We start from the raw sequence: 19220 nt of genomic DNA on the forward strand, positions 1-19220 counted from the left end.
TCACCCCAAAATTGAATGACCTGAGGCCCAGATCCTGTGGTGCAACAGTGCTGCTTTCTGCTACTTTCAACAGGAATGGCTGTACATGTTGCAGGGCAGGATTTGGTTCCGAAGAGCAAAGACTACTGCAGACACCTAACTTGGTGGTTCTCCTGATTTCTTATCTCCTGAAATGCTCTACTGTTGGTGTGTGTGTTTGTTTTTTCCATTTTGTGGAAGTTTTTCATGCAAACTTCCTTTAACTTACTTGGCAAAGAACAAAATAACTTACTGAAATTGGGAAACTTTTCCCTTCTTTTGTTTTCTGAAGGAACTCTACTAGACTGTTTTCCATTGGTTATAGATCACCGAAAGAGGTGTGATGAGAAGAGTCTGAGGTTAGCTACAGACTTTCACCAGATGGCTTATCAATTCCTCTAACCCTGACGCTCTCCTTGGTTCTCTGACTAGAGAAGGCACTCATTAGCCGGGCATGGGATCTGTAGAACCTTTGAAAGACTTTGAGCAGGGACTTTGCACACACCTCAAGTGTCTCCTTGGTTTGTTAGTGATGCTCCTGCTAGGTAGGTCTAAATGGCAATACACGTCTCTGTTCGTTGTAGAAGGCGATTAGCTTCCGTAATTGTTTTCAGGGTATTTCTAGACGATGTAAATGAGCCCATGAAAAGGAAGTGTTTATGGAAGTAGATGAAGAGGAATGAGGGTAACTTGGAAATTAGATTCCCCTTTTTGTCAGTGTTCTATTATTATAGTATCTGTATCCAAAAAGTTCCCAAAAGACTGGATCACTGCAGTGCAGCTCATCTGAGCTCCCTTCTTATTGGAGTGAAAGGTTCCCATCTGGTGTTTGTGGGTGCTTGCTTACATCTCCGGTGGTCCTATGACTGCACTTTTTCCCCGTTTCGAGCTGGGGGCTGAGAGAGAGCTTACAGGTAATTTTTCTTCTGCATGCTCTGCTTATATCCACAAGGGAGCTTGGATTCTGTGTATTTGTCTCTTCACAATGTTGGGAAAGGCAGTGATTCAGACACAATGTGCATTTTTGTTTGTGATCATCCAAGTGGGAGACAGGCATAGTAATATTAAAAGACCAGAAATGTTTTAGTTCCCTTGTTAATTTTTCTTCTATTCCTTCTGTCTTCCCATTTTATTTCACAAAGTATTTAATTAACTACCCTTCACCTTCCTAAAATCCCTCCAAAATCAATGAACTGCAAGCAGGGAAACTAACAAATGTCCATCCACCGTTTTTGTGTGTGGTATGTTTTTTTATGTTGTTTTTTTGACTAAGCTTGAACCAAAGTCAATTTTTAGCAAGCTGCTGTACTAATGGACTAGTTTATATCGTGCAGTTCAGACACATTGAGGAGATAGATGCTACTGACAATTTCTTTTTTCATTTGTCTTTATTAATTTTATGTAAAAGTTGCTGCTTGTTTTAACCTTTTGTGTTGGTAAGTTGTAATATCTATCCTCTGGGCAGACATTAACTTGATTTTTTAAGTAGTTTATTTAGTTTGGTGTGTAAATAGAATGGCAGTGTCAGTTACTAATTTTTCTCCTCTTCATCCCACTATCTCTCTGATGTAGTTGAATTTAATCTTTTATCCTGATTTGACATCTCTAATGTTAGTCTGTGCAAATGATTTTAGGGCTGTCAGTAATACTGTAGCTGCCCTGCCCGTAATGATGAGTCCCTCCCTTGGGAGTGGTAAATTAGGAGGAACGATTCAGGGAGGGAAGTGCTGATACCCACCATACTGGATTAGAGGTTGTAGCATTAATTTCCCAAAATCGCTACCAAAGGAAGTGTTGAAACCCAAGGGACTCAAGCCCAATGGATTAAGAGGAAGAGCAAGGAAAGGCTGTGTTTGTTTGTTTTCCTGTGTGGTTCACAAATGCTCCCTCTCCCAAATAAGATTCACCAAGAGACTTCAATATTAAAAAAGAAGATACTAAGCTTTAAATGTCAGTACGATGGTCTTCTCTTCCCTGCCCTGTCTATATTCTCTAGTTAATTCGGGATAGGGGGATTCTGCCTTTGTGTATGTGGGGATGTGGATCACTTTATGAAGATAAAATTTAAACCAGCATAAAAACCTGTGTTTAAAAGAAGAAATAAATCCTTAGACAAAGGTAACTTTTAGAATTTTTCTTTTTTTCTCTTATTTAAAAACAAGTTGTGAAATGAAAGGTACATTTACACATGTACACATGAAACACTAAAACAGCTTGTTGATGGGTGTTTAACTTAAAATTGACTCCCCATCATCATCATCCCTAGATAGTCTACTGATCAAATTGTGTCATGACTCAGGCTTTAGTCCTTTTTTACTTTATATCATCTTTTTTATCATCTCAAGAAATGCTTTTTGAATTGAATGGATCTCCTAAGCTAAGGTACTCAGACTTAACTTTTAGTCACCTTATATGGGAGAGTCTGGAAATTAAGAGGGACCATTTGACCAAAAAGAGATGTTAGAGATGTTTGGTAGCGTTTCTGCATTTCTAAGAGGAAGGGCCAGATAGGTCATCCCAGTTAATTGTGTCATTCTTCTTTTTTTCCCCTTAATGTTTATGCAAGTTTTATTTTACCCCTGAATTTGGTTAACACATATTAAGCCAAAGACTAATTCTAAATGTATTTATAGTGATACTATATTTGCCCATGGTAATGGGCCCTCCCTAGGGAGTGGTGAATGTAATTGTTTGAATCCTGCTTATCACAAGCGGGGCAATTTGGTTGTGAACTTTATTTGTACCCTGTATAAATCTAAAGGACAGCAGAAAGACCTGGAAAAGGGCTTCTCAGAGGAACAATATTATTGTTCCTGATTTAAGAAATATGTTGAGTGCTATGTTAGTTTAAATGTTTCTGAAGTTACATAGGCAGCTTTTTGGAATTAAAAAAGTTGTTCCTATCCATTCATTACCTGATATAAAACACACTTGCTTTTATTTATTTGGTAAGAAAGATCAATACCATCCTAATTTACTCAACTTATTATTGAGGAATGGAACCAAAGGAATCCAGCTTTCGTTTTGTGTAGGACCATACTGATTTGTACTTCATGGTAGCATTATTAGAAATTAGCGTTTTTTTACAAGGGAAAATAATATTAATTGAAAGATTTTTAGTGAGATTATCTTGCCAGTTTGTTCTACACAGTTCATTCATTGTTGGGGAGAAAAGCACAATTGTACCTCTTTTTTACATTATTTTGTTCTATTATCCCTCATTTATTCGGGAAGGTGGGAGGAAACCTTGTCTATATTCAGAAGCACAGATACTTGCTTGACACAATATTTAAATTCAGCCCAATCTTTATCATTAAATCTTCTATTTAAACATTGCTGGGAGAGCTGGATACATTTGAAAATGTAGGAAATTAATGTAGATTTTTAAAGTTGTAAATCCTGATAGTCAACATTGCAGTTAGTGTATAATAAACACTTGGCTTACAAAAGAAGCTCTTTGTTGTTCATAGTCTAAAGTTGTTCCCAAACCATGTCATCCTCACAGAACTTTCTGTACCAAGAAAAAAGTGAAATCGTTACGGTAGGAAGGAAAGAGAGAGAGTGGACACAGGGAGCAGTCGGCAAGCCCTGAGCGCCAGGGCTGCCCGTGAGCGCACGGGGTGGGGCGGCGCCTGGTTCACACTTCCTGCCGGCTGTCTGCTGTGGCCTTGGACCCGCAGGGGCCCCCAAAAGTCAGTCTGCGATCTGAGAACCCTCCGTTAAAGGGCCTCAACAATTAATTATGAGAGTTGGTCAAATACTTTCTCCTTAATCGGCATCTAAAATTGATGAATTTAAAGTTTATTTGTTCAGACCGTGTTTATTGGAGCTGAAAATGTTAAAAAGACCATCAATACTAATGGAGAAAAAGACTCAAAACTTGAAATTTAAAATTACTCAAATGGGCAAGAATTGATGGATTCATTTGATCATAACCATTATGAGTTCATTTTTGTATGTGTGTGTGAAAAGCATTTAGTGAAAAGCATTTAGTTTAATCACAGCCCTGGCCATCTATTTGCATAGATGGTGCAATGGTGCACACAGTACAAATGTGAACTTGGACAGAAATAGGATAAGTAAACTGCTTTTATCATTAAAGGCTGATACTAATCCTGTTCTGCCTCATTCTTTTCTTCATCTAAAGAGATTCAGTGGGACACGCCTGAAATTTTCAGTAAGATATCTGAAAGGATTCCATCCAAAGGGCAGGGAATATGTCTTTTCTCAGAGTTGTCAGGTTTACACCCAGATTTCCATATGATTTGTGAAGTTGCTTTCTTCTGACCATCCTTATTCATGAAGCACTTCCATGTGTGGGCTCTTCTACTCTCAGCCTTTGCTCAAAGCAGTAAACCTTAGCGGATCTTATGTTGATTCTGTAATCTGGATCTCCTTTCCTCTCTTCCTTCCTTTTCTCTTTGAATGGTGATACCTTAACCTGGGAGGGTAATGCTCGTGGGTAACAGCTAGCTTCTGGCCCCTTCGTAAAATACCTCAGCATAGTTTAGCATTGTTACAGAACTGGTTTTAAACTAAAAACCAAATAAATAAGTAAAAAGAAAAAACTTTATAAATAGTGGAAATAATTCTAGCTGTAGCATTTAGTCGAACTGATGTTTATTATGACTGATAAACATGATTGATGCTGTATGTATTTGGGATCCTGTTTATAGGTTAGAGTTTATAGGGTTAGGGAGGGTGGGTGGGGAGAGAAGAAGGTGATTATGTTAGAAGGAAAATGTTGCATCGCTCGTGCGTGTGTTCGCTTTTCCTTATCTCTGTCTTGCCAAAGGAAACTTGATCATCCCTGTGTTTGGGTTTGGGATTCGTTAGCCTCTCTGTGGTCTGGCCTGCAGTGCAGTGTGTGGTGGCGTGCAGGTTACACGTGGGTTGTCCAGTTCAGGGTCCTCGAAGGCATTTACATCCCTTCCTGTGGCTGCCCAGGCCCCCCATACCCCGCCAGCCTCTCCTGATGATTCATTACCTCTGTGCGTAGCAAGAGCTTAGGAGAAGGATGAATGTGTGAATGTCGGGGTGTGTGGTTGAGAAATAGAGGCAGAAGTAGAGAAGCACCATTTAATTTGGAGAGGAAAGGAGAAATGAATGACTGATGCATCTTAATCTAAGAAAATTAAGCAGGTTTTTTGTTTTTTGTTTTTTTGTCGCCCTCTGTCATGTTACTGAATGTTGTGCTAGTAGCACAACAGTTTAAAACCTCACTTCCTTTTCTCATACCAAGGCTAATTTTGTCTCGACCAAAAATGCGAACAGAAGAAAACCAGATCAAGAAGTTGAAAGCCAACCTGCTCGCCTCTTACCTGTGATACGGTGTGACCTTTAGGGATGGGTTAGTTAGTGAGATTGAGAAGAGTATTGTTCTTGGTGGGGATGTGAATGAGAAGTGATGCTGGTTCAGGAACAGTTAAGAGTCCTTTCTGGCCATACTCTGGGACAAGCTTTCTTGGCTCCCTGAGTTCAGATATAGACTCTGTCCAGAAAGGCTATTTTTAATAAGTGGTCCATCTTACAGAACCTAAGTGGGGTTCGGTTTGGATACCAAAGACAGTGCATTGTTTATCCTTACGTTTTCCACACTGGCAGAGGGAATAGGAACAAAAAGCTGAAATTTGGAAAAGCTTTACCTTTGTCTCTTTCCTTTTCCTCTCCCCTCCCCATCCCCACTTTTTGAAGGAAGTCTTATTGGTCATCCTGGCTTTGGAAAAGAGATTTATTTAGTTTCACTCTGCTGGCTCTGTAAAGATGGATAGAGTTGCTAAATGTGGCAGTGATATTCTTGGAACTGCTGGGAAATTTAGGGGGGGTGGCAAAAGATGGGAGTAGAATTCTTTTCTTGTTTCCCTTTATCTAACACATATAAAGAGAACCAGTACAGCCTGTTTGAGTTCAGACGATATTTAGTTGTTCTGTCACTTGTGAAGGATAAGCATTTTCAAGAGCAAGATTACATGGAAATCCAAAAGGCCTTCCTTTATTCTTCCACAGAGCTGTATTGTTCCAGAATGTTTTTACATATGGGCTCTGGGGAATTGAGTAGTTCACTGTTTTGGTGTACTATTGACGAGACACGGAAAAGAGGGGAGGGATAAGAAATTTATTGCTCTCGACGGATAATGATCAGGTTGCAGAACTTCATGACAGCTTTACTAATAATCTTATTGTTCTGACGTTATATAAAAGTGGTATTAACATTGTGTGACTTTTCAAAGCACTAGGTAGGTCAGGAAGCAGGTATCAAGGCTATTGAAGATAAGAGCACTTGAAACAACAGTTGAGGGAAGACAAGGCATACATGATGGACCGCCACTGCACCCGGAAGTGAAGCTCCCACGGTGGGCAGGGCAGGGCCAGTGCCCTTTATGATTCTTTCTGCGTCCCTGAATCAGCCCACTCCTCACAGGGCCGTGCCACCCAGTGCCACCTTCCGGTTCAAACCCAGGACACTGTCAGAAAGTTCAGACCCCAAAACTAATTTACTGTAATAAAAAAAAAAAAAAAAAATTATTGAGGTCTGCTGCAAAGTTCCCCCGAATTTTCTTTGTTTACTTGTTCATCATTGTTTTCATGGAGTCAGCCACAACCTCACAAAAGCAGCTTAAGGCTTCTTTCGTAACTTGGCAGTGGCATTGAGCTCTCTCACATGATATCCCAAAGTCTGCAGGCAGACAGTTGGGTACAGTGCTGTTTCCAAAATGAGACATCCAAACACTTCTTTAAAATTGGGATCTCCTTCGAATGAAAAAGGACAGAGCCAAGGAGAGAGAAGACTCTGTACTCCTACCCAGTCCCTCAGCGTCTCTAAGTCTGAACAGTAGAGCAGGAAAGGGAAAGCACTTTCAGAAGCTGGAAAGACAGTCCTGTTAGGAAAGGCTGTAGTTGTAGGCAGGTGGGGTGCCACGTCTTTGGTTCTGATCCTGCGTGGGTCTGCGGAAGGCACGTACTGTATGAGAGTAGAGTGGACTAGCCTGGTTGTGTGTAAAACTGCAGACAGTTGGGTGGGGGGAAAGGAGAGAACCAAAGACGTTGCAACTGTATTATAACATTGGCTTTTGACAGCATAAATGGTGTGTCGTGTCTCCCCTGAGTGCGGGCAAAGTGGAGACGCAGACTTCTTCCGGCTTCTTACCTCTGCTCGCGGGGCCTGTGTGCATTACTCAGTCCACAGGAGGTGTCACTCCGAGGAAATGCCCTCCCCCACGTTAGACCGTAGTTCAGTCCCTGCAGCTGTGGTGGTGGTGGCAGTGGCGAGGTGAATAAGCGTGGGGTTTTCCGCCCACCACGAGTCCAGGAGCTGTTGTATACCTCATTTCTAACTCGTGACTGAGTAACTTGCTTTAAAACTTTCTCTAAACCCTACAGAGTTGCCAAGTCTGCCCTCCCTCCTCTAAGTAATGTTGAACTCTGGCCTATAGCATCATGGGACCTGTAGCCTAGGGTGGGACCTCCCAAAGCCTCTGAATGTCGCTGCTTTAAAAGCTACTGCAAACTGAGGGCAAATTGCAATCTTCTTCTTTTTGTTGCAGGGGGGTCTTCCCAGGTCTCTTAACATCTGTTCCCTGCCACCCTGCTCTTAGGGGCTGGCCAGCCGGCCACACCCCGACCTCACCCCCCATCTCTGACTGCTGGCCACACCTCCCCTCCAGTACTTGCCTTCTCCCTGGTGCGGGGAGGCCATCCCCTTCCCCTGTGAGGCCTCAGGGTTCTGCTTATTTTCAGGACTTTGGGTGGAAGGGAAGACACCAAACGCTCCTTTAAGCTGACTGCTGCATACACATTTCACTTTTTTTCCTTTGACATGACCAAAAAAAAAATCCAAATATTTAAGTTTTTATTGTTATTAATATTATTATTATTTGACAATCTTATATCCAATGGGCTGTCTAGAAGCTGCATCCCCAGCCCTTCACCTTTTCTTTGAATGTAGTTCCCAACCTTCAATTCCCACCCCCAATGTTGAAAAAAAGAGCTTTGCCAGGTCTTACTACTGCTGCTATAAGCCAGGGGAGGGTGGTTTCTTTGTTTTGTTTTGTTTTTTAAATTTCCAGCCAAAACCAAAGATTTTTTAATGATTGTATAAACTCAAAACAAACAAAAAAACCAAAGAAAAGGGAAGTCTTCAGCGTCAATCCAGTCTGTGGCGTCCTGGTGTTTAGAGGAGCGAGGCCCCGGGGCAGGGAAAGGGGGGGCCCTGACTGCACTGAAAGGGCAGGGAGTCTGTTTCCATTGTTCCAGGGTGTGCAGAGGCATATGCTTGGTAGCTTTGGCTCCTGCCAACCTGTGAACATGCCATGGAACGAACTGGCATTTCAGATTTTCCAAAACCGTAGGCAGAAGCCCGTCACCACGATAGTCCTCCCTACGACAGCCATGGTCACTGCAGGGGCTTAGCGCAGGGACGGGGAGCCCGGGGCTGCTGCTGGGCGCCTTGGACTCCACAGAGTGGGGGAAGTTGAAGACACTGGTGCAGGATTGGCTGCTCTGCCGGGTGCTTTAACCTCTGGGGCCGTGCCCGTGAATACTCGCCAAGGTGCCCTTCTGAGCCTTTTCTCTCTTTTCCTTTACTGGAACTGCTTGGAAGTGGCTGTCCTGTTTGTGAGAAAACACGCAGAAGGATTATCAAGCTTTTTCATTTCTTCTTACAGTAGTTTGTTTCCTTTTTGCAGCACCACTGTGCAACTATGCATTGTATTTCACAACCTTTTGTGCTAGGTAGATGCCTGTGACTTTTTAACTTGGGGGGTGGCGGGTGCAAATGAAGGAACTTTTTACACGGATCTTTTTAATCTCAGTTGATTAGGGGAGGGGGGGGATTTGGTTCTAGGGTCATACAAGCTCTATCCCAAAGCAAAATCCAAATGTTAATAATATTAGCCTGATGCAGATACCAAAGATAATTTCTTTCCTGCAGAACCTTAGACTTGTGTATTAAGTACGATTACCCAGCACTTGCATTAGTCTAACCTCAGTAATTCCAAAGCTTAGATGTATATTTTGGTATATTTCTGGGATATTAAAAAAAAAATGTCGTTTAACTTCTTGTTTGTTTCAGTGTAATGCTCTTAAAGTCATAGCATGAAGATAACTGAACTGTCCTATTCTTAGTAGTTTGAAATAATAGTATTTTTGTATGTTTTGGGTGTGTCTATGTATGTAGTAACATAACAGTTTTCACTGCCTAGGTGTTCATAATAAAAAAGAAAACAAAAAAGTTCTGAGTGTACATAATATTCAGTAATAAACTTCCACTGGGGTCAATTTGGATTGAATATTTGCTGATTATCGGTCCCAACTGGGATTTTGTTTTGTTTTAAAGAGACAGTGGTTGTTTTGGGTTTTTTTCTAAAGCTGTTTTCTTTCTCTCTGTCTTTAAATATCTTAACTCCCCCCTTTTTCTTTTCTTCCTTTTTTTTTTTTTTTTTTTAAATATTGATTCAGGGGTGTTTTTCCACTGTTGTCAAGGGAGGGACACAAGGGGGAATTGACCCCTTGGCCTCCCAAAACTTTTTGTTTTATGTACCTAACTTTAAAATGTGAGTTTGAGTTCTCTTTTGTGGAAACTTAAGATGTGGTGTAAATGATTCTTTCCAAAATTGTCCAGCAGCTTTAATGAGGCAGTGACAATTCCTAAGTAGTTTATTGGGAGTCCTTTTACATTTCTCCTTAGATAACTCTGCAATCTGGGTGGCTATTGTATAGCCTCACTGTCCCAGACGCCTGGTTAGCCATTTCCCCTCGGATAGGAACATGCTACAAGAATCAACCCATAAGTTGGGAGTCTGGGGCCTTGTTATCTGGGCCCCCGGGAGACACATGTTTTCTTGGTTTTGAAAACCCGAAACACAAGCAATTTACATTTGGGGGAATTAGCTGATACCTCCTGAGGCCTGAGGAGGTGGTGGGGAATATGAGCGGTGCTGTCTCTTTAAAAGTGCCCTTTATATGATTCCCCCTCCTGGGGCTGCCTGCAGGGGGCCTGTAGGCTTGGGAGAGGTTGTGTAGGTGACAGTGAATCAGAATGAAAATGGTAGATTTTGTGTAGATGCATTTGTCTGCTGTAATTTTTTATATATATTAAACTTACTGTAACTGTACAGTTCATTTCTGTTGTAAAACATCATTAAACCATTTTCCAAGTGTTTTCACATTGTTTTTCTCTGAAGTTGTTGCGTTGGTTTTCTGGATGCCTCACACATTCCCATACAGACTTCTCAACTAAGCCTTCCAACTTATTTTTTCCAGCAGGTGCTCTCAGGCATCCCAGGATCACTGTAAGCACACTGGTTCCTCCGCCACCCGTACCCTGGCTTCGGCACGCTTCCCCCTGTGCTCCGTGGGGCGCTGAGGCCACCACACTGCTCTCTCCCCAGGCCCCAGTGGCTTCCTGGGCCCCCGAGGTTGGTAGCAGTGGTCTCCTTCAGACCCCGAGGGCTTTGTGTGATCAATTGATTCATCTGTGAGAAAACTCTTCAGAGGTCCCCTCTCACTGTGTATCTGACTGCAGAACTGTCATTGAAATTGACTTTTCCAAATTTATTGTTTAAACCACCGTGCCTCTCTAGCATTTCCTGCCAGGTCCTGAACAGTCATTCTCTGGGGTCCTCTGAAGGAAGCTAATCCTGAACTTGGCCCTCTGGTTCTTCTGTCTGAGGGTACACAACTTAGCTCCCTCTATCTAGCTTCTTGTAGCCAACATTTAGTGTCTTAATGCAATTAGTTGACTGCATAAAAGGGAAAATTTGAATCTTAAAATGAATTTCCCACAGAGAGAAAACTTCAGCTTGTTGAAGAGCTTTGGGAGGCATCCTGTTTAACTAGTGTGTATGAACTGAGTCTGTGCGTCCCCCTTGAATTGGCAGACGGAGAGACTGAAAGAGAAAGCTTGCGCTGTGGTCTCAAGGTATGGCTGCTGTCTTGAAAGGGGCCCAAAATGGGAAGACACATGCTGGGTCCTTTTCTCCTCTGCTCCAACGTCAAAGAATGCCTCGCTCTTTTCCATTCCACCCTGTCTTGTATTTATAACTTGCTTTTCAGTTTGTAAAGTTACTCTTAAAACAATTTCAAGTTTTAACAGGAATTGGCTGTTTGGTAGAGACAGCAGCAGGCTCACAAGCACGAGGACTTCAGAAGGCAAAACCCATTTGTCACGGGCTAAGGCATGAGGATAAAAGGACTGATTCCATTCTGTTACCCTGTAGTCCTTTGTAAAAAGGTTGTTGTTATGTTCTAGCCCACTCCAGTGGTGTCTACCAAGAGGAACTACCCATGAGAGGGTATGAATTCTCCAACTGCAGCTTTTTCACTCTGCGAAGACCAGGGCCATTCTCAGCTTGATCTGGGGCTTCGTTGTGCGAGCACGTCCACTGAGTCCTCTCCCGGCGGCCTTCTCTGTGTAGTTGTCTTGCACGGAGTCCAGTAAGTCCTCTGCCCCACCCACCCTGGGCCAGCTCCCACACCCATAGCTTACAGCCAGCTTTCCTCCTACCTCTTGAGTCAAAATCTTGATAGAATTGGGTCAAACTCTTATCTTCAGGCCAGCCATGTGGGTCACACAGCCCGTGTGAAGCTCAGCTGACCTTCAAACTAGGTATGAGGTTGAGGCTTAACGTTGACTAATAGAGGAAGCCAACTTCATGTTTTATAAGATGCCCAGTGAATAGACGATAAAGCAGCAGCAGCCACAATGAGGCTCTCACTTGTCATTGTGAACTTCAGTCAGTGGAAGGGCAGCTAAAACAACATAGTGTAATTTTCCCATTCCTTTGCCCCATGATCAGGTTACATAATTAGGGCTGATAGTTTTCAGCCCTTCTCTCCCTCCTCAGAGCCCTGTTCCTTCCATGAAACCTTCCACAGCTCCCCCCCCATGCCTTGCTGAGCTCTGTCTGCACCCCTTCGTTGGCAGCTACTCACCCCTCCCTCACTCCGCTTCCACCTGCCTGTCCTGTGTGTGTCACGACAGTGCACTGTGATGCCGAGTTCTTCACACGGTGTGGATGAGATACAATGACAAAATTTTAAGTCCCTAACTGACTCTGATGATACTTCTCTAGCTTCCCTGGTAGCTTTTGCCAAGTGCTGGGCACAGAATAGGAAGGTGCTAGGTCAATACTTGGTGAATGGAATTGAATTCATATGAATGCCTTCTCTCCTGGCAGAGATGCCTTCTCTCCTGGCAGAGATGCACATCACTCCTGTTGGAATCCCAAATGCTCAGGGGCTTTTAATAACCATGGCCTTCGATTTCAAAGTCTTTTCTGATTTCAAAGTCTTTACCCAATATTTATTGGTGGCTTGATGAGTTAGGGCCTTATAAAGAGCCACTGCAGTTAGAGGAAATACTGCTGGGGACAGGGTCACTTTTTGTGGGAGAACCTGACCTAAAAGACCTCTGTTGTCCCCTCTACTTCCCCAAACCCTACGGACTGAGGTTTCTGTTTTTGTTTTCTTGGCCACGTGCGTGTCTTGCAGCTTGCGGGGTCTTACCTCACTGACCAGGGATCGAACCCAGGCCCCCTGCAGGGAAAGCGCAGAGCCCTAACCACTAGACTGCCAGGGAATTCTCCAGACTGAGGTTTTGTGCTGTGGCATCAGCAGCTGTTCATAACCCCCAGACACCCTCTGACAACGATGCTCCCTCTTCCTGATGCCCTAAATGCTCAGCTGGCCTCTCTCCTGCTCTTTCCAGCACGCCACAAGCTAGCTCAGTGCTTTGAGCCCGGCACGCAGGGAGCTCCCCACCACCTACTCCTGGTTCCTGCGTAAGGACTCCTGGCGTATCCGGACACCATGTTGCCCCAAGCACAGCCCGTTTGGGCCACTGTATGCACCCGGCTCTCCTGCATTTTCCAAGGAGCCATCCTGTTCTCTCCCAGCAGCAGGCTGATCACCTGATGGCTAAATGACCATTACAGGCTTGACTGCCAAAATAAAGCTTACGGTAAAGCAGCATTTTCACTGAAGCATTTATTATGCAAAAAAGTAAGGCTCTAGCAAACCAGTATAAATTAAGACTGAGCAGAGCAAAGAGGGTTTTCCATCCACAGCCGCGTGCCCTTTTATCACACAGCCCTGTTCCAGGTAAGTCAGCTGAGGCTTTTCCCACCGTGCCATTGTCCTTTGGGATCTTTCTAGGTCTGAGTGGTGCGGAGTCTTCTTTTGAGGCCTTTCCCAATACGGCTGCGCCTTTTCACTCTGTGAGGTGCCCACGTGCCTGCAAAGAATGTGGTCTCGCTGCCCGCTCACCTTGTTCGTAGTCAGCCATGACACTGCTGTGTTCTTGCACACCGGACTCTTCACAGCTCGCTTCCCTGTGAGAATATGGGCTCCGGGAGGGCAAGGCTGGGCTTCTTCATTTTTTGGTCCCCACAGGCCCTGGCACTCAAGTTCTATCACGGGGAACATATGCTTGATTGCAGTAGGGCCCCTTCCTGCACCCCCAGGCCTCTGGCTCCCCTGCTCCCGCCCCTGATCCACCACTGCTTCCCCTCTTCAGCCACCACCAGCTGCTACCTACCCACCCCCGCTTCCCCTGTGCCTTCACCCTTCACAGGGAGGCACCACAGCCTCCCTGGCCCATCACCAGTTACCGTGGAATGATGGGCTACGCTGACAGCAGAAGCCAAGTTTACAGCAGGAGCGAAGCCACTCAAATACTGACAGAACAATACAGACCATCAGGACACGCGCTAACATCTGTGGTTTCTCTGGCGACTTTACAGAACACAGCCTGAACTCCTCAGCTGTGTTGTTGGAGAAGGAGGGTGCCTGTCTCCCAGGTAAGAGCCCAGAGCCACTGGGAACGGGGCCTGCCCACAGCCTCCAGGAAGAAGAAAACCCCGGAACATGCTGCACTCTCAGCAGGCTCCTCAAGGACAGGGCCTGGGGGACGCACTCCCTCCCGGCGTCCAGGGAAGAAATTCTGTGTGACAGTTTGGGATTGGCTATGACCACATGTTACAACTTGAAGCATCCCGATCATAAAAAAGAATACTTGGGTGGTGGAGAAATACGAGTGAACTGGTTTGTAAATACTTTATCCTGTGTCTTTAACAATCTGGGCATCTGCAGGTCTGGCCTGTGAGTGGTGAAATTCCAGGTGCTGTTAGCGAGGGGACAGGTCCTGCATGCGGAGGGCAGCATAGGTGTCCTTGGTGGCCGTGCTGAGTCCCTGGGGAAAGCAAATCAGAACAGAAGAGGGGGTCAGGAGCTCTGTGTGGGCATGAGCCTGCCTGGAGGCCAACAGGTGTCTCCCGCAGCCTGGCCTGTGATCCCCCGCCCAGCTCAGAGGCCGAGGAACTGTCCCCTCGTGCCACAGGTGGGGCCTTGGCCCATGCAGCTGCAGCAGAGATGGTCCTGTGTCCCACTGGGAATGGCCTTGGTGCAATTCCTTCCCAGCTAAATTCTCACCTTCTCCCGGCTTCCCAAGTACTGTGCCCTACAAAGTTGCCTGTCAGACCACAGAGGAAGGAGAGTCGCCCAGCTGGGACACTGAGCTGGGAATCAGCGGGGAGACCTCAGACCTGCTCCAGACAGCGTACTGTCCCTGATACCCGGGCCTCCAGGGAGCCGGGACTTGTCACGGGGGAGAGAGTGGCTCCTTGGCCCCCGCCCTCCCGAGCCTCCTTCCCAGGCCATGCTACTACAGTCATGTTCTTTGTCAGGGAACAGGCAGGCTGGTCCCAATCTCACTGGAACGTCTCCCTCTCTGGTCCAGGAGACAGATGAACAGCGGTCACATGCAGTAAAATTTGGGGGCCCTTTTGACATCATTCTGAACTCAGGGAAGCCAGGTAGCCTGAAACTTTGGAGTCAGTCAAGCAAGCTGTGAACAGCCCCAGTGAGGCAGAAAGAAGCAAGTAAGAACCCACTGGGGATTATATTTTAGAGAAGTAGGTTGGCTGTGCTTAGTTTGCATAATTATTCACCCTGATTTGCAAAAACTAGGCACCTGACTACATTTTCTTTCTAAAGTTATTTTTCTTAACTTGTCTACTTTCAATCTTCTCATCCATCTTCCCATCCTATTACGTGTGAGGATACGAGGCAGAGCAAGGCTTCTGCAAGGGCCCAGAGCAGCGGCGAAAGAGGCAGGAAGTGGCTTGTGTGGTGTCCTTTGCCTGCATCTGCCCTTTGCTCAAGACCACACAGCCTCTGGGCAGCTGCTGCTTGTCTGCTGTGCCCAGTTCCCTCCCGGGCTCCCACGGCCTCCTGACTAGAACCAAGTCATTTGCTTGAATGGCTGAATTCCAGCCCTGCCCCAGGGGCTGACTAGCAGAAGAGTCACCACAGGCCTGAATGGGTGCCCTGGGCTTGCCCAGCCCAGCTGTTGACAAGAGCTGGCACTGCCAACAAGCAAAACAAGGGAGCGTGACCTTGGCTCTGGTTAGATGGTGCCACCCCGGGAAGAAGGGCCAGCAGTACTCACCTGGTAAAGGCCATCATGTCCCTTGCCTCTTCGCCGCTGGTTCTGTGGGAGCGAGACGAGAAAAGGCTAGAAAGTCAGAGAGTCAGCAGCAGCCTTCGTGCTCAAGAGTCCTCCTCAAAGGACGCCCAGAGAGTCAGAGGTGACTGTCTCCCAGTCAGCACCCCTGCCCCGGGAGAGAAGGGTCCTCAGGTCACTGGTCAGACCTCAGCCTCCGCAGAGTAAGCTGAGGCCTGGCTTTGATGGGGCTCAGGTTTGCTGTGCCTGACTCAGATCCTCAGAGGCATCAGATTCTTGGATCTGGGCCGCACTGGAGCTGGCCACACTGCCACTGCTTGGAATAAACAGGCCTCCCTGCAGCTCTCAAAATTCTTGGCTAACTAGGAAAGACAGTATGGAGGTTCCTCAAAAAACTAAAAACAGGGTTATCATATGATCCTGCAATCCCACTCCTGGGCATATATCTGGAGAAAACTATAATTCAAAAAGATACATGGACCCCGATGTTCACTGCAGCACTGTTTACAATAGCCAAGACATGGAAGCAAGCCAGGCAAAGAAAGATAAATACTATATGATATTACTTATATATGGAATCTAAAAAAATTACACAAATGAACTTATTTACAATGACGTGGAGAACAACAGGCTTGTGGCTGCCAAGGGGGAGGGGGTGGGGGAGGAAAGGACTGGGAGTATGGGATTAGCAGATGTAAACCAGTATGCATAGGATGGGTAAACAACAAGGTCCTACTGTATAGCACAGGGAACTGTATTCAATCTCCTGTAATAAACCATAATGGAAAAGAAGATGAAAAAGTATAGAGATATATGTATAAATGAATCACTTTGCTATAGAGTAAAAAACTAACACATTGTAAATCAACTATACTTCAATAAAGCAAATCTTTAAGAAAATTCTTGGCTAATCATCAATGCTCACTGGGAACGGCAACTAGGTCGTGGGTACAAGCTCGGGCTGTAGAGTCCGTTCAAATTCTGGCTCCCTCATCACCAGCTACATGACCTTGGGTAAGTTATTGGACCTCCTGTGCCTGGTGGGTACACATTTCCCATTGGGTTATTGTGAGAATGAAATGAGACTATCTACCTGGTAAAGCACTGGCCAGGCCAGCTTTGTGGGCATGCCACCTATGCAGTCACACGGAGATCAAACTTAGAAGGGTTCAATGCTCTGCTCTCACTTTTGGAAATTCTTAATCATTTATGAACAAGGGGCCCCACCATCCTAAGTGCTGAACATACACTGGCACACATTACTCACTTGATAATTATTATGAACGTTGACAAGACTTGGCCTGTTTTTGCAAAGCTTAGCCATCTTAGTATTTAACTTGGTTTTTAATCCTAAAAGGGTATCAGCACTTTCTGAGTACCTAATATACTATCAAATGGATGACAGCTGGATTAACCTTTGCCTCTGGCAGCCACCACATGGGCTTTTGCAGGTGATAGGAGGAAGGGACAGGACTCTTTGGAGCAGCCCCCATACCACCCAATCCTTGGGAAAGAAGAAAGAGAACACTCACCTCGCCCTTCATCCCGATCTCACTGTAGGCCTCCGCCATCTTGTCTTTTCGCAGCTCCTGAAGAAGAGGGCGTGAGACACCGGTGTTACCAACTGATGTAGGAAACAGTGGGCTCCACTACAAAAGGAAACCTCTGGATTCCCCAGTTGGTGGGGGGGGGGGCGGGATTCCACATTCAAGGCTCCAGAGGTTCAAACATTTCTGCCAATAACCAGCTCCAAACCCCCCTCCCCCTCAGCCCTCTGGAATCTTCTCTGAGCTGCCAGCCCTTTGCACTGAGCTCAGAAGCTCAGGTGAGGTTCAAAAAGATAAAATGTGGAGTCCTAGCCAAAGGACACGCACGTTGGACAACGCAACGGCTCACCCCAGAGCCCCCAGAAGCATTTATTTGAGCAAGCTGTCTCTTCAAACAGCCAACACCGTGGCTGTGCGTGAGCCAACTGCAGGAGGGAGGGAGAGTAGTTCTCTTTGCAGTAGCTGACCCTCTGCGATGGTCCCCTGTGTGGCAGACCCAGATCAACACCCAGGAAGGTGAAGTTTTCAACAAGAGGCCACACTCAGGACACTCCTCCGGCCCCTAGGAACAGCAGCCCCTCAGAGGGGCTAGCCTAGCTTGTCCTCGCTGTCCCCCCAGGTCCCACCAGGCTGATCCGGGAACTCCCGCAGCAGGCTTAGGGGCCGAAGGAAGGCAGGCAAGCCAAGGGGCCTTCCTACGAGCAGCCACTGCAGGCAGCAAGCAGGTGAGGCACTACTTGGCCAGGGAAGTGAAGGTCAAGTCAGGCAAAGACCACGGAGAAGGGAGCAAAGCCTTCATCCAGAGCCCTCCTCCAGCCCTACCCCTCAACTTTCCAATGCAAACTGTGCCACGTCCTCTACTCACATTGTACACGACTTCCTGGGGCTTCTTCTTCCTCTGCCAGGAGAGACGAGGGAAAGAAGTTAGAGATGGAGAAACAGGGATCCAGGCCAGGAGAGTTTCAGCGCTCTCCCCAGGCCCCTTCCCCACACTCTCTGTGGGCTCTGCCATCCGCCTGTGCCCTCCCCGTGCTCCCGCAGCTGTGCTCCGCCACTCACAGGCCCTCACGGCGATACCACGCCTCGGATTCCCTCGTGCACACGGACACGCTCTCTCACGCCCAGGCTGAGCTCTGCTCTTAAGAAGACCCCACTCGGGCCTCCTCCAGCCGCTCCCCTCCCCACAGGGTGTGGAGTCTACAGCCGAAAAGGACAGAGTTGCTGGGAGCCCGGCCTTGCCGCGTTGATGTGTGTGAGGCCCCTTGTGATGCAGGAGGGAGCCAAGGGCGAAGGAGGAGAGAGGCAGCGGCAAACGGGACCCCATCTGTCTGCGTGGCCAGGCCCCTCGCACGTCAGGGCCCAGCGTAGTGGCAGCGTGTGCTGGCATTGAGAAGCCCTCTCCTCACTGCCCAGCTGAGCCCTCACACACACACACACACACACACACACACACACACACACACACACGCAGAAACAGCAAGGCCCTACCGGTTTTCCGCCCATCTCAGGGTCCAGGCCCCCTCTCCTATCCAAGACGTCATACTCCTCTCTTCGTCCTAGATTAAGCTCCTGAAACAGAGAGAAAAGCGTCAGAGACCGGAAAGAGAAGCTCAGCAAGATGGGGCCAGTAGGACTGGGAGTTCCTTCTGGGTGGTGGCTCACAAAGGAGCACGGCCTGGGAGATCCATCGGCTACCGTTATCTCGGAGAACATCTCAAAGAACTTATTACCATGGCGGCGGGGGTGGATCATCGATTCAAAGTCCCACTGCACGGAGAGCGTGAAGTCGCTTCTCCACCAAAGGGAAGACTCTACACCTTCCTCCTCCACGCCACCCCTCCAGCCTGCGAAACCGCTGCCAGGCGGGGGCTCGCTAGGGGGCAGGCACTACACTACGCAGGCGCTTGCCGTGCATCACACCGCTAGCGCGCCGCATCCTCAGAGAACCCCCCGAGGCAGGCACCATGACTATCCCCGTTTTCGGGGTTAGGAAACTGAGCCCCAGGCAGGTTAAAACAACTTGCAGGGCTGACCGCCGCGGACAAGACCTACAACCTAGCCCCGGCCGCTGTTTTCCCCACGTCCCAGCAGAGGACTGCACTTTCTCTAGACCGGGCTCTACGGGAGAGGCGGACTTACATTATAGACCTGGTTCTGGCCCTGCTGGTAGGCGGGGACGTCGGCACTCCTGCTGA

At 46.8% G+C, this 19220-nt stretch overlaps 1 protein-coding gene across 1 annotated transcript in view; it reads right to left on the reverse strand.

Annotated features, from left to right (window-relative positions):
• Positions 1-14140: 14140 nt before the first annotated feature.
• Positions 14141-19220, reverse strand: part of CD247 (CD247 molecule) — a 6670-nt gene continuing 1590 nt past the window's right edge. The window contains exons 4-9 of the mRNA XM_007458141.1: positions 19165-19216; positions 18514-18594; positions 17891-17923; positions 17011-17067; positions 15464-15505; positions 14141-14206 (exon numbers count right to left, since the gene is read on the reverse strand). Of these exons, the coding sequence (XP_007458203.1) occupies positions 14141-14206; positions 15464-15505; positions 17011-17067; positions 17891-17923; positions 18514-18594; positions 19165-19216 (331 nt within the window). The remainder of the gene's footprint in view (positions 14207-15463; positions 15506-17010; positions 17068-17890; positions 17924-18513; positions 18595-19164; positions 19217-19220) is intronic.

This window comes from Lipotes vexillifer, unplaced genomic scaffold, assembly GCF_000442215.2.
Source record: "Lipotes vexillifer unplaced genomic scaffold, Lipotes_vexillifer_v1.1 scaffold189, whole genome shotgun sequence".
In the NCBI taxonomy this organism is placed as follows: Eukaryota; Metazoa; Chordata; class Mammalia; order Artiodactyla; family Lipotidae; genus Lipotes; species Lipotes vexillifer.